The following is a 14,797-nucleotide window of genomic DNA, read 5'->3' as shown; positions in this document are numbered from 1 at the left end:
TTTAAGCCGTTGACGTTTTTTGACGTTTTTTGACCTTAATATACTATGAAACTTTTTGACGTTTTTATGCCTTACTATACTATGATGTTTTTTCATGTTTTTATGCCTTACTATACTATGACGTTTTTTCATGTTTTTAAGCCTTGCTATACTATGACGTTTTTTGACGTTTTTATGCCTTACTAAACTACAACGTTTTTTCATGTTTTTATGCCTTACTATACTATGACATTTTTTCACCTTAATATACTATGACGTTTTTTGACTTTTTTGTGCCTTACTATACTATGATGTTTTCTGACGTTTTTATGCCTTACTATACTATGACGTTTTTTGACATTTTTTGACCTTAATATACTATGATGTTTTTTCATGTTTTTATGCCTTACTATACTATGACGTTTTTTACCTTAACATACTTTGACGTTTTTTGATGTTTTTTGACCTCAATATACAATGACGTTTTTTGACGTTTTTTACCTTAATATACTATGACGTTTTTTGACATTTTTATGCATTACTATACTATGACGTTTTTTACCTTAATATACTATGATGTTTTTTGACGTTTTTATGCATTACNTAACGTTTTTTGACATTTTTATGCCTTACTATACTATGATTTTTTTATGGCTTACTATACTATGACATTTTTTGACGTTTTTATGCCATACTACATTGTGACATTTTTTGACATTTTTTATGACTTACTATACTATGACGTTTTTTGACATTTTTATGCCTTACTATACTATGACATTCTTTTGAGGATTTTTATGACTTAATATAATGTGCCGTTTTTTGACATATTTATGCCTTATTATACTATGATGTTTTTATGGCTTACTATACTATGAAGTTTTTTGACGTTTTTATGCCTTACTATACTCTGACGTTTTTTTAAATTTTTTTATGTCTTACTATACTATGACGTTTTTTGACGTTTTTATGCCTTACTATACCATGACGTTTTTTTACCTCAATATACTATGATGTTTTTTTATGTTTTTATGCCTTACTATACTATGACGTTTTTTGACTTTTTTGACCTTAATATACTACGATGTTTTTTCATGTTTTTATGCCTTACTATACTATGATGTTTTTTACCTTAATATACTTTGACGTTTTTTGACGTTTTTATGCCTTACTATACTATGACGTTTTTTGACCTTAATATACTACGATGTTTTTTCATGTTTTTATGCCCTACTATAGTATGACGGTTTTTCATGTTTTTAAGCCTTTCTATACTATGACGTTTTTTGACTTTTTTGACCTTAATATACTACGATGTTTTTTCATGTTTTTATGCCCTACTATAGTATGACGGTTTTTCATGTTTTTAAGCCTTTCTATACTATGACGTTTTTTGACTTTTTTGACCTTAATATACTACGATGTTTTTTCATGTTTTTATGCCCTACTATAGTATGACGGTTTTTCATGTTTTTAAGCCTTTCTATACTATGACGTTTTTTGACTTTTTTGACCTTAATATACTACGATGTTTTTTCATGTTTTTATGCCCTACTATAGTATGACGGTTTTTCATGTTTTTAAGCCTTTCTATACTATGACGTTTTTTGACTTTTTTGACCTTAATATACTATGACATTTTTTGACGCTTTTATGCCTTACTATACTATGACGTTTTTTCATGTTTTTATGCCCTACTATAGTATGACGTTTTTTCATGTTTTTAAGCCTTTCTATACTATGACGTTTTTTGACCTTAATATACTATGACATTTTTTGACGTTTTTATGCCTTACTATACTATGATGTTTTCTGATGTTTTTATGCCTTACTATACTATGACGTTTTTTGACGTTTTTGTGCCTTACTATACTATGACGTTTTTTGACATTTTTATGCCTTGCTATACTATGACGTTTTTTCATGTTTTTATGCCTTACTATACTATGACGTTTTTTGACGTTTCTATGCCTTGCTATACTATGACGTTTTTTACCTTAATATACTTTGACGTTTTTTGACGTTTTTTGACCTTAATATACTATGACGTTTTTATGCCTTAATATACTATGATGTTTTTTGACATTTTTTGACCTTAATATACTATGACGTTTTTTGATATCTTTTTACCTCAATATACTATGATGATTTTTCATGTTTTTATGCCTTGCTATACTTTACCGTTTTTTGACCTTAATATACTATGCCGTTTTTTGACGTTTTTATGCCTTACTATTCTATGACGTTTTTTGACGGTTTTATGCCTTACTATACTATGACATTTTTTGACCTTAATATACTATGCCGTTTTTTGACGTTTTTATGCCTTACTATTCTATGACGTTTTTTGACGGTTTTATGCCTTACTATACTATGACATTTTTTGACCTTAATATACTATGCCGTTTTTTGACGTTTTTATGCCTTACTATTCTATGACGTTTTTTGACGGTTTTATGCCTTACTATACTATGACATTTTTTGACCTTAATATACTATGCCGTTTTTTGACGTTTTTATGCCTTACTATTCTATGACGTTTTTTGACGGTTTTATGCCTTACTATACTATGATGTTTTTTGACGTTTTTGTACCTTACTATACTACTCCGTCTTTTCATGTTTTTATGCCTTACTATACTATGACATTTTTTGACGTTTTTGTGCCTTACTATACTATGACGTTTTTTGACATTTTTATGCATTACTATACTATGACGTTTTTTACCTTAATATACTATGACGTTTTTTGTCGTTTTTTGACGTTTTTATGCCTTACTATACTATGATGTTTTTTGACGTTTTTGTACCTTACTATACTACTCCGTATTTTCATGTTTTTATGCCTTACTAAACTATGACATTTTTTGACGTTTTTGTGCCTTACTATACTATGACGTTTTTTACCTTAATATACTATGACGTTTTTTTTTACCTTACTATACTATGACGTTTTTTGACGTTTTTATCCATTTCTATACTATGATGTTTTTTGACATTTTTGTGCCTTAATGTACTATCACGTTTTTAGACGTTTTTTTTACCTTAATATACTATGAGGTTTTTTTGACGTTTTTATACCTTACTATATACTATGACATTTTTTACCTTAGTATACTATGACGTTTTTTGACGTTTTTATGCCTTACTATACTATGACATTTTTATACCTTAATAAACTATGTTTTATGCCTTATCATACGATTAAGTTTTTTGACGTTTTTATCCCTTACGATACCATGACATTTTTCGACGTTTTAATGCCTAAGTATACTATGACGTTTTATGCCTTACTATATTATGATGTTTTTTGACGCTTTTATGCCTTAATATACTATGACTTATGATATATATGTCCCTATACCAAGAGTGATGTTACCATCTTGTCACCTATAAGAGGATATATTATTATGAAATATATACATCCTCCGGATACATGAATATATAACACACATGAATTAAAATGCAATAAAGCAAAGCAGTAAAATGCAACTTTATTAAAAGAGAAGATAAGCTATTCCTTTATTAGTCCCACAGTGGGCAAAATTACAGTATTACATGAGCAAAATGACAGCATAAAAAAGAAAAAACTGTGAAATGGCAGTACCAAGTAGTATAAAAAGATAATATAAATAATGAAGAATATAATAATATAATATGTACAATTAGACAATAAATATAACAAAACACAAGACAATAGCAGTGGCTAAGTAATATTGCACAGCTGGTGAGTTAAATTATTCCACATGGTGTTTGTTGTCTTTGGTATGTGTGGTTGTAGTTCACTGTGTGAACAACCAACACTTAGCCATCATCCTTCTGTCGCACACTACCTCCACTGGGTTGAGGGGGCATCCCAGGACAGAACAGGCCTTCCCGAACAGTCTGTTCAGTTTTTTTCCTGTCAGCAGTGGGGATGCTGCTGCCCTAGCAGACCACGCCGTAGAAAATGGCTTATGCCACCACAGTCATAAAAAGGTCCTCAGGAGCGCCCCCTGCCCTACAAAAGACCTGAGTCCCTGTAGCCGATACAGCCTGCTGTGTCCTTTTTTGTAGAGTGCACTAGTGCTGTGAGTCCAGTCCAGTTTATTGTTCAGGTGAACCCCCAGTTTTTTGTGAGTCCACTATCTCAATGTCCATTACCTGGAAACGAGAATAAAACAACATTGTTATTAAAATTCTATGTGTTTGTATATGATTTTCTTAATATTTCATATTAAATTTAAGCACAAGTCTATCTTTTATATTTACATATATGATATGAACATATACTGACAGGCTTTGGGATGGATATATATTTATGTAACATGTCTATGATATAAACTTACTAAATACATGTTTCTATTAGCTACACCTTTATGTCAATATATGATTTCTACTCAATTTCTAACAGGTGCCATATGTAATTTTTACATATATCGGCTATACTACAACCGTTTGGTTGACGGCATTAAAAAGCCAATCTTTGTTTTGGAGGAGTGGCAGGGTTGTTGCATCCCTACTAATGTTGAGACCAATCCCACGCCCTTGATTTATTGTCTTGAAAGGTCCAACCTGCAGCCTCAGGCCTGATGTATGTGTATTAAGGTTTGAAAAAAACACAGTTTAACTGTTGCACATATCATTGTTTATGAAGCGGGATTGTGTCACGTGATGTGCGATTCGGAGAGGAATGAGTTCATCTCTGCCTCGCTGCATGAGCTCCAGTTTGTTTATGACTGTACTGCTTTTATCAGCTGTCTCTGTCCTCCAGCACTATCACAAGCTGTGATTATAGATAGAATGTCATGTGAAGTGATATCTTCCTCTCACTTTGCTGCTCATGCTGTGAGACAGAAGGAAGATTGTATAATCCAATTAGTGTGGCTACTTTCTTATTTCTGGAAAAAAAAAAAAAAAAAAAACATCCTAAAGACAGTACACTGTCCTTATGTCAGATCTGCAAGAAATAAATAGTTACAGATTGAATCTCTGGAAACAATCTTCCCAACAAAACTAAAAGAGAAATAAAAAAGATTGTATTTCTGCAGGATACAACAACAGTATTACAGTTCGATGCTTTTATTTACCGTTTCTCACAGTTTGATGAATAAATAGATCTTTAAAGTTGGTGTCTGCAATGGAAGGAGGTTCTCCTCTGGTGCTGCTGTTTTTGTTTTGACTGCTTCATCTTCTGTTAAAAAAAGAGACAAGACAACAGGAACAGGCTAGTTAGTTAGTAGTCACTGTTACGAACAAAGTCAGACTGATCATTAAGGCTTTCATTTCAAGTTGTTGCCTACATCACTAATGATTTGCTAAATAATGTGAAGCAAACCACCTCCTAACTGAGAACCCATCTGTGTTTGATATGGACCTGCATTATGATTTGCATATGATACAACCATAGACTGTAAATAAAGATGGACGTAGCCTCCAGGACGTCACCCATTGGCTTCTTAAGAGCGGTTTTGAAGTTCAGAGTGAGCTGCTCTGCCGTTGCCATCTTGGCAGTGCCTGACTTGGCCTAGCTCCTGGCTAATCCAAAAATGGCGGGCATGTGTGGAGTTGAGACTTCAGTACATGCTGGTTTGTGGTGAGAAAACGTAAACATGTTTATTTGTGCTGCAAAGTTGGGTATTTTAACATGGGAGGCTATAGGGATTGACTCGCTTTTGGAGCCACAACCATTTGTCTAAATATTTCCTCCTGTATTCAGTAGTAAAGTTCAAAAGTAGCACTGAATGGAAATACTCAAGTGGAATACAATTACCTCAAAGTGTACATAAATGCACCACTGCAGTCAATGTATGTTCCGCCACTGAAGGTAAACAGTGCATATAAATGAAGTCACCATAGTACATTAGAGGCTGGATTGTCAGCTGAACTGATTACTGTCAAACTAAACAAGAGAAAGTGATTTTGTGTCCGTAAATAAAGTTTATCTTTTGTTTGTCAACATATAATGAATATATTCTGACATCCATTTCTGCCTCTGTGTCTCTGACAGAAAGAGGAAAAGGCAATGATCGCCAAAATGAACCGACAGAGGACCAACTCCGTCACCCACAACAGCGGCCACTGGACTGACCGTCCGTTCTACAACCATCTGGGCGGGAACCAGGTCTCCAAGGAGATGAAGAGGATGGTGAGGAAGATTTAAAAAGTGGCGATTGTTATACTTACTACCGTCTGCTTTGTAGCATTTCTGTTATGCCTGTCGGTGTTATTGGAGTGCCACAGCCAGGTGACTCTTTTGCCAATATCTCATCTCAGCTTTCATTTGGTGATGAACCTACCTCATTGTTAATACCCAGAATCCTTTGATCTGCAGTCCTGAGAAGCAGGAGCGATGGCTCTTAATGGCACACGCCGCCTCTGACACATCACCTTGTGCCCTGAGAGGCTCTCGGGAGCACTCAAGGAGACAACGGCAATGTGTAGGTGGCTGCAATGAAGCTGGTACCATGACAAATTGTCGGTGTACTTCTGCCAGTTGAGCAGCAAAAAAAAAAAAGAAAAGAAAAAAAAAAAAGAGAGCGATCCCCATCCAACAAACTTCACCTTCTCATGGGCTTAATTTGATGTGGAGGAAAAGCTTGAAATGCAGCAGCAGCAGAGTGATGTGACCACACCGAGAATCATTTTTATTTACATACTGTGGCTCTTCCTGCTGAGCCGACCCTGCAAACACTGACTCACTCAGTGAATGGATGCGCTCACATTTGAATCACACAAACAAATTGTTTTTCTTTATATCCATATCATCAATCCACCCACCTCTCTCAATGAATCTGTTATAGGGCAGACAGAGAGGAAGGCCAAGCCACATGCACTGTTCTGTATAACTTTTACATTGTTGTTCTACACACTCTATATCAAAAGTGGCACATTAAGTTTTCCCATCCTGTGGAGTGCTACACAGCTTGTGAAAACAAAATGTTTTCTGTGGCATCATCAGGGTTATCTCAGCTTGGACTTGGAGACTATGCATTTATAACAGAAAGCCTGTACTCCAGTCCTGGGTCATTGAGTTTGAAAGATGCAGACATAAACCAGAGAGGGACACTGCTGTCAAGCTGTCATACACACATGCTTCATTACCTTACCTAAAAACATTTTTTACTTAACTGTCTTTCCCTGCTTTTATTCTAAAGGTGAGGTGCATATTATGCAAGTGTTTTTCAAAACAGTTTCCTCTTAATCTTTTTTTTTAAACTCCACATGCTACAATGCTACAATGTCATTTGTCAGACGCTTTTATCCAAAGCGACGTACATATTAGATCACACACAATTACTCTTATATGATTATTAGTTTATATACATATATATATATATAGCATCATTAGCAACCAGCAGCTAATATGACTGAGCAAACAAAGAGAAGAGTGCCACCTACTGATATTCTGAAAATCAAAACAACAAACTGATTTAAGGCTGCTCATCTTCAAAAAAACAAAAAAACCCATCAAAAACAGGTGCATCTCTGTTGTTCTGCACGAGTACATTCAGTTACTGCTGTGTGTGTCACCCAAGTTTATGCCCTGACTCACAGAGTCCTTTCAGAGTTTGCAGAAACATTAGCGCTTTTGACAGCAACTTTATTTGCCACAGTTCAGTCTCTCTTCATCCTCAGCCTCTATTGTCCCCCCTCCCTGCTTATCACTCTCTATCTCCATACTGCTCATTAATCACCCGGGAAGCTGTGAAGATAAAGCAAGTTGTAGAGCGTGAAGAGTCAAAGACGCGTAGAGGGCATGAGGGAGAAATTTTATATGGAGGGGAGGGAGGGAGGATGGGAGGGGTGTTATGAATGGATGTTCTGTGTGTGTTTTTTTTTTGTCCATCCAGACACAGATGGAGCTGAGCACTGGACTGTGAATGACTTATGAGGCATCCAGGATTTGTACACATGTGCTTTCCTTTTCTACTGTTTGTTCATGAGAGGAAACAGTGGAACAAGCAGAAGTGTCAACATTTCAGCTTCTTCCTTTCTGTTTTTTTCAGGTTGCAGTCTTTGCTCAGCTCCTTCATTAACTGTTTCAACCACAAGAGGGAGCCAGAGAAACACATTAGTTTTCTTGTTGTAAAATGCCTAGAGGCAAAAAGAAATTTGAATTCCAAGTTAATCACCACAGAGAGAAACTCTTGAACCAACCACTGCATGATGCATGAGTGTATCACAGCAGATCGACATGATAATTTGTGCAGAAATTATATTGTTAAGAAGCAAATACCAATTTCTGAAAGAAGTAGAAGCAGAGCAATGCTTAATTATTTAACTTGAATCATTGGATCAGATTATCATCAGAACAATGGTGGAAGATGATGAACATGCACACAGCTCTCCTAACATGAAGTGTTTCTTATCTGTGCGATTATGAACCTTTTTGACTCTCATTGAAGCGCATTTTGGAAGAAGAAAAAGTGAAACACATCCCGTTTGTCTCTTTGTTTGTAACCTCCACCTTTCATTTCTCTCTTCTGTGACTTGTTTTTTTATCAGATCTCAGGAACCAGAAAACTTTTTACGTCTTATTATAATCACTTGTGAACCGCAGCCTTTGTTTCTTGCTGTGCTGAGCTGAGAACGGATGGGATATGAATAGAGCGCTGCCAATCTTCAGCCCAGTTTGACGCAAATATCTTTCATTTTTCAGCTGACGCCTACTTGATTTTTTTCCTGCTCACTTGCTTCCAGCCACGGGGAGCCTCTCCCTTCATACCTCCCGCTTCATTTCATTTTCTCTGGCTCGTACTAATTATCTATGTCAGCTAGTTAGTTCTTGGAGGCCTGATGTTATGTCATAAGGAAGAAGGGCTGTTATTTTCAAAATTATAATGCCAGTATTGAATGTGATAATTATAATTAAATTCAACAAGCAGATGTGCAGTCAGAGGGATGATTGGTGGGCTGAAGCTCCTTAACTCAGTTTTTAATAATAATAAAAAATATATACTTGGGAGATTAAAATGATTTTGCAGAAAGGTCAGTAGAAGTTATAGCGACATCAAAACTTTAAATGTTTTTTAAATTAAATAAGTGTATGTACAGTAGATCATTCATCTACTAGCTTAAAACTGTGCGGGCATCACTGTGAAAGTTAATGCTGAGCTGCCTTTCATCAGCTGAACTGATGAGCTGGTAGATGTCTGTGCTGCAGCTAACAATCATTTTCCATCTGCTCATTATTCATGATTTTGCAATTATCATTATCTTCTATAAAATATATGATTTTTTTTTTTCCAGAGTCAAAAGTGAACTTTCAAAGTGCTTATTTTAAACACAAAGATGTTTCATTTACAGCGATGTCGAGCAGAGAAACGCAGCAAGTCGGCTGTGCAAATGTTTGACATTTACTTAATCCATTTAAAAAATGATAATAATATCCTGTCAATTACCAGAGATCTCTAAATCTAAAAAAAACTTTTGTTGATGGGATGGGTGGTAAAGTTAAAAAAAAAAAAAAAAGAAAAAAAAGTGAGTCTGACTCAAAACAGTTAAAAAATAAAGTTCCCAGTTGTTGCTGTCAGACGGTTGGAAGCTGCGATTCCCAGCTAATTATTCATTAACTTGTATTTATCTCTCTTCTCTGTCTTGCAGGGTTTTGAAGACCCCAAGGACAAGTGAGTAGTGGCTGCCCTTCAACTGTTGTGTCTTCCCTCTCCTCTTTACACCTGTTGGACATGAATCTGCACTTGTTCTTACTTTCTCCTACACTAGGCAGAGTTTGTTTCTTTTTAACTTAGACTCAATGGGCCACTTTGCAATCAATAACAAACATGAGCCCTGAAAGGAATCATAATTGGCATAATGACTTTAAAGCTCTGTTTGAGGCAGAGAGGACATCAGTGCGGATGTGTTTATGCTGCTGTTTCCATTCATTCCTCCCCACAGTGGAAAACACATTAACATCAGCGGTGTTGAAGTATTACGAGAGACTTAATGTTGTAGCTGCTTATTGCTGATGTAAACACCCATTAAGACGCTTCGCAATTTGCATAAACAAAGCACAGATGGTAACATTAAAGCATTGTGCACCTGGATAGCAAGCACCTAGAGGATGCTACGAGGACTGAACATATATTAATATTTTAGTTTGAAGTTTTCAAACCTGTTGCTGCTTCAGGATGATACAAAAACAACAACATATACAATGATAAATAAAATGTTCTGTTGGGAGTTGGGTCTGCAGGGAGGTATGACCTCACCTCAATACGTCCAACACCTCAGGAAGATCCCGGGGGTAGACAAACGAACATAAGCAGCTCATGCAAAATTAACATTTTTAAAATAATTGCAAATGCCAAAAAAATACTCATTCTCTTCTTCTCTGTGCTGGTTCGTCTGTGCTCCTCTCTGGTTTTTAAAGTGGGGGAGGCTCAGCTGGAAAAAAAAAAAAAAGTGAAGATAGTGAGCGCAACATCTGAATACAAATCAGCCGGTTTTGGGGGGGTGTTAGTCAATCATTCAAGATGGATCAAACCAAACCCCCACAGACCCGGTGAAGCAGATTAACGTTAGCGAGTGTTTGTTTAATAAGAAAAATAAAAAAATGCCTGAGGATAAATCTCCCTGAACTTTAACTTTGATGGTTGTTTGTTTAGTTGTGAATATTTCATGTTGGAAAGAAACACTTAGACACCGAGTTTTCAGGAGCTTTAAAAAATAAAAATAAAAGAGTCATTTCGCAAACACTACTTCAAATCTGGCTCAATTAAGCTCCACTCAGCTTTCATTCATTGGTTCATTTTAACTTGAGATCACTTTGTTGATGCGGTTTCTTTGTCCGTCACTCCTTGTTGTGATTTCTGTTTCAGTAAGTGGACAAATGAAGTAATTTCACAGCTTTTGTGGCATTTGAAAACACAAACTTGCCTTTTTGGGAAGCTTAAAGTCATCTCATGTTACCATAGAAACTCAGAGATGAAGTTGATGATCGGCAGGCAGGTTTTAGAGCTGGTAACTGCTGCTGATTGGCAGTCAGCTCAACGAGACCAACCTTGTTTAGCAGTGTTTGTAACTGTGACAAGGTTGAGTTGAGACTTTAAGTCCTTTTTCAGAAGGTTTAAATCATTTTGTCTAAATTCAAAGAGGATGTTGTCGTTCTGCCGTCAGACAGAGATGTTCATAAAGTGGTGCAGCCAACTGTCACATCCAGACTATAAAAGTGTCAGTCAGTGATCAGGGAGCTGCAGTCATTAAAGTGAAGAAGCTGTCCTCCTCCTCCTCCTCCTCCTCCTCTCCTCCCAAACTGTTCTGTAGCTGCGAGTTTGCTCTGACATCACACTGAGCAGCAGCGTTCACACGGACAGCCGCCGCTCCGGGCTGCAGCACAGATCCTGCTTCTCATGTGCGCTGACAGCTTCTTGGATTTGAGAGGAAGTACATGCTGTATTTTTTTATCGTGCTCTACTAGAAAGCGTCACTACTGTAGACGCACTATCACAGCTTAGTGTGGAAATCTGTATGGAAGTCATCTCTGACCATCTCTGAATGTTTGACCGTGACCTCGACAGACAAGTCAGGAGTGAAAAATGATGCTTAAACTGATACAAATTCTTCTCTTTCACTATATTAAAATCCTAATTAGCAAGAATTAAGACTGAATTTAGGGGCGCGCCTGCAGCTTGGGGGTTAAGACGTCAACTGTGAACCCTGGTTTGAGTCTTATCATAAAAGCTTAAAAGATTTTCCTTCTTACCACAAGAAAACCTTATTAACTGTAAACTGCGGTGATCAGCGTCTTGTTGCACCAGGAAACAACAGTTTTTGTGTCAATTGAAACATGAAATCTAGATTAGTTTTCACCCAGGTTTTTTTTCTTTTTCCAATCGATTTAAAATCAATCTGCTCCTTCTAAGACATCTGGATTTTTTTGTTTTTAAGACTTATAAGATACTCTGCTTTGAATAATAATTGATGGCTGATGTGGGGTTTTTATTTTTCCACAATAAGTTCAATTGTAGTTCAAATCTACTGTAATTTTGCTCTCGTTGAAAAATCTAGACTCTATGAATATTCAAATATAGTTGATCTCAGAAGTTTGACTATTAGACACAAGATGTCTCCTACTCCAGAGAAGTCCATGCTCAGTATATGAGCACAAAGACCGATCCAACATTCATCAAGTTCTCATCATATCACATATATTTTCTCTATGTGCTGACTGTCACATCAATTTGACCACAGGCTCTCACACACACACACACACACACACACACACACACACACACACACACACACACACACACACACACACACACAATCACTGTGATCACAGTAGCATGATAATCTCATCAGCTGACTCGTTCTTGTCAACAAGGCAAATCAGTGTAAGTGACACTTTGCAGATTTAGTGTTTAGTCCAAGACGAACTGGCTCATCAGAGTCTTTTGGGATCGAGGGGAGTGATGGTCTTTTAGGTCAATTGCTCTTTTTCACTTTGCATATGATTACCTAAATAATACTGCACCTCAGGGGGCCTCAGGGTGCAGCAGGCTGTTATGGTGACTATACAACAAGTATGGATGATGTCCATTTAATCTATAGTTGTTCCTGCCTTGTGGAAGGGGAATTACCTGCTCAGTTGCAGGTGTTCAGTCCCTCAGCCAGTAAAATCTAAAGACCCTTGAGTTTTCTTGAGATGTAAATGTCACCCAGTCTCATCTTGTTTTATTCAGGCATTTCATTTTCAGAAACACGCAGGAAAACCTGAACCCAGAGGACGAGGTGGACGAGTTCCTGGGCCGCGCCATCGACGCTCGCAGCATCGACCGTCTGCGCTCCGAACACGTCAAGAAGTTCCTGCTCACCTTCAGAGAGCCTGACCTGGAGAAAAAGGTTAGGCTGCACACACACACACACACACACACACACACACACACACATTGTGAAACACACTGCCAATATTGCAGGAAATAATTAGCTGTGACCAGCAATCTTCCCTGTGCAAAAAGTCTGTCTAAGTGCCACAGTCTGAGTTTCACCTCCTTCCGGCACCAATATGCAGCTATTTTAAGGCTTATGTAGCAAGTCCAGGTGCCAGTATCAAGGGTCAGCGCTGATACTGTATAACAGTATCTGCAGTGTATATCTTAGCCAGTTAGTCTAAAGTTTGTCTTCCAGGAAAAGTCCTTGTTTTTTTTCCAACTGTAAAACGTTGTTAATCCATATGTCACTGTTCTTTAATAACCAAAGTATTTGTTTATGCCACAAAACAAAGTTCAGCTGATGTATTTTTATTGGATTGTTTTTATGTGCTTTATGTATCTGAAAAACCCAGCGTCATTCAGGGTTTAGTCTCAAGTCCAAGGCAAGTCTGAAATCCCCATTAGTCAAGAGTCTTTCAGGCCTTAATGCTGATCTTTAAGATGACAACATTTGAATGTTTTCCTTTCAGAGTTGTGCTAAACTTTTTGTTTTGTTTTATTTTTTTTATATAACTGAGACCAAGCCATTCGAAAAGCAGCTCTCTAATAATGAAATATTCAAGCCCTTGTCTTGTCAAATGGGATTTTACCAGCTCAAAACTCAGGACTTTAAAGTTAAGCCTCAAGTATACCACAGTATGAGGGGCCACTGCTCCCTGATTTTCAGAATAAAGATGAAACATTTTTAGAAAAAAATACTTATTTCAAGCAATAAAGCTATTGATTTAAAAAAAAAAGAAAAAAAAAAGGTTTTCTTTCAGAGGGACAGACTGTAAGAAAGAAAAAGTCTATTGTCAAATGTTGAAATGCTGTTTCTTTCTCCTCTTCTACCTCCCTCCTGCAGTACTCCAAACAGGTGGACTCGAGGTTCGGGGCTTACGTGGCCTGCGCCTCCCTCGTTTTTCTCTTCATCTGCTTCATCCAGATCGTCATTGTGCCACCGTGAGTGAACACTGATTCTAACTCTGACTCTTCACTGAAATATGCCGCCATCACCAGCTCACATTGTTGTGACTGAAAGAGTGAGATGACAGTAATTTGGCTCCTCACAGACACTTCAGTCATTTTACCAACAGCAGGACTAACAGCTGCTAAAATCATCCATGTGTCCCCTTCATGCTAACAAACCCCATCCACCACTCTGAGTGATGTGCAAATCTATGAGCAATATGATGCTGAAAATATTTTAAATTACAGAGACAATATTTCATTGATGTAGAAAGTAAGTGCAACAGACAAAACTGTTCACAGCAACAAAAACAACAACAACAAAAAATCACTGTACAGGAGATGAACAGGCTGCTGAACAGACTGCAGACAGGAAGTAGTGTCAACGATACAGATTTAATAAAGTTTAAATTTCAAAATGAACGGTTCTTATAAAAACAAACAAAAAAATTTTATATTCAAACTTATAATAAAATAATGTGTGAAAGTGTTAACACTGCCCGAGACATGTGAATGAAGACTGAGTGATACTCGATGAGTTCAAGTCGAATTCTGGTTTATTACAACTGCAATTTATTTATTTATTTATTTATTTCTCATTGTTTTGGCCATTGTCTCTGTTGGTTGTGGTAATTTTACTGACTGCAGTAATTGCTGACGTCTGGCAAACGCAGCTCCACCACTACAAAGAAGTCCTGTGGGGTAAGATGCACAAGTGTCCCAGGAATCTAAATCTATTGTAAGTCCTGCAAACTGTGCTTCGCTCCAGGGCCAGTTCAGTCAGACAGCCACTTCACAAGATGATTACGTACAAAACAGTTTAAAAATCTATATAAGGATGGGCAGGAGTTAAGCTGATAGTTCAAACTCACTTGCTTTTTTTTTTTTTTAGCAATGTCACTATGCACCTTTGTGAGTACAATCATTTTTATACCTGATCCAAATGATGGCTAAAAA

General features: G+C 36.8%; 1 protein-coding gene across 1 annotated transcript in view; it reads left to right on the top strand.

The window, feature by feature from the left end:
• adcy5 (adenylate cyclase 5) overlaps positions 1–14,797 on the top strand; it is an 84,071-nt gene that overhangs the window by 60,058 nt on the left and 9,216 nt on the right. Inside the window, exons 8-11 of the mRNA XM_022740648.1 lie at positions 5,968–6,105; positions 9,564–9,586; positions 12,644–12,803; positions 13,737–13,834. Of these exons, the coding sequence (XP_022596369.1) occupies positions 5,968–6,105; positions 9,564–9,586; positions 12,644–12,803; positions 13,737–13,834 (419 nt within the window). The remainder of the gene's footprint in view (positions 1–5,967; positions 6,106–9,563; positions 9,587–12,643; positions 12,804–13,736; positions 13,835–14,797) is intronic.

The sequence above is a fragment of the Seriola dumerili genome, unplaced genomic scaffold (genome assembly GCF_002260705.1).
Source record: "Seriola dumerili isolate Sdu_G_001 unplaced genomic scaffold, Sdu_1.0 BDQW01000052.1, whole genome shotgun sequence".
Classification (NCBI taxonomy): domain Eukaryota; kingdom Metazoa; phylum Chordata; class Actinopteri; order Carangiformes; family Carangidae; genus Seriola; species Seriola dumerili.
The sequence above is the reverse complement of the archived record's forward strand: the minus strand, read 5'-3'. Positions and strand labels throughout refer to the sequence as shown.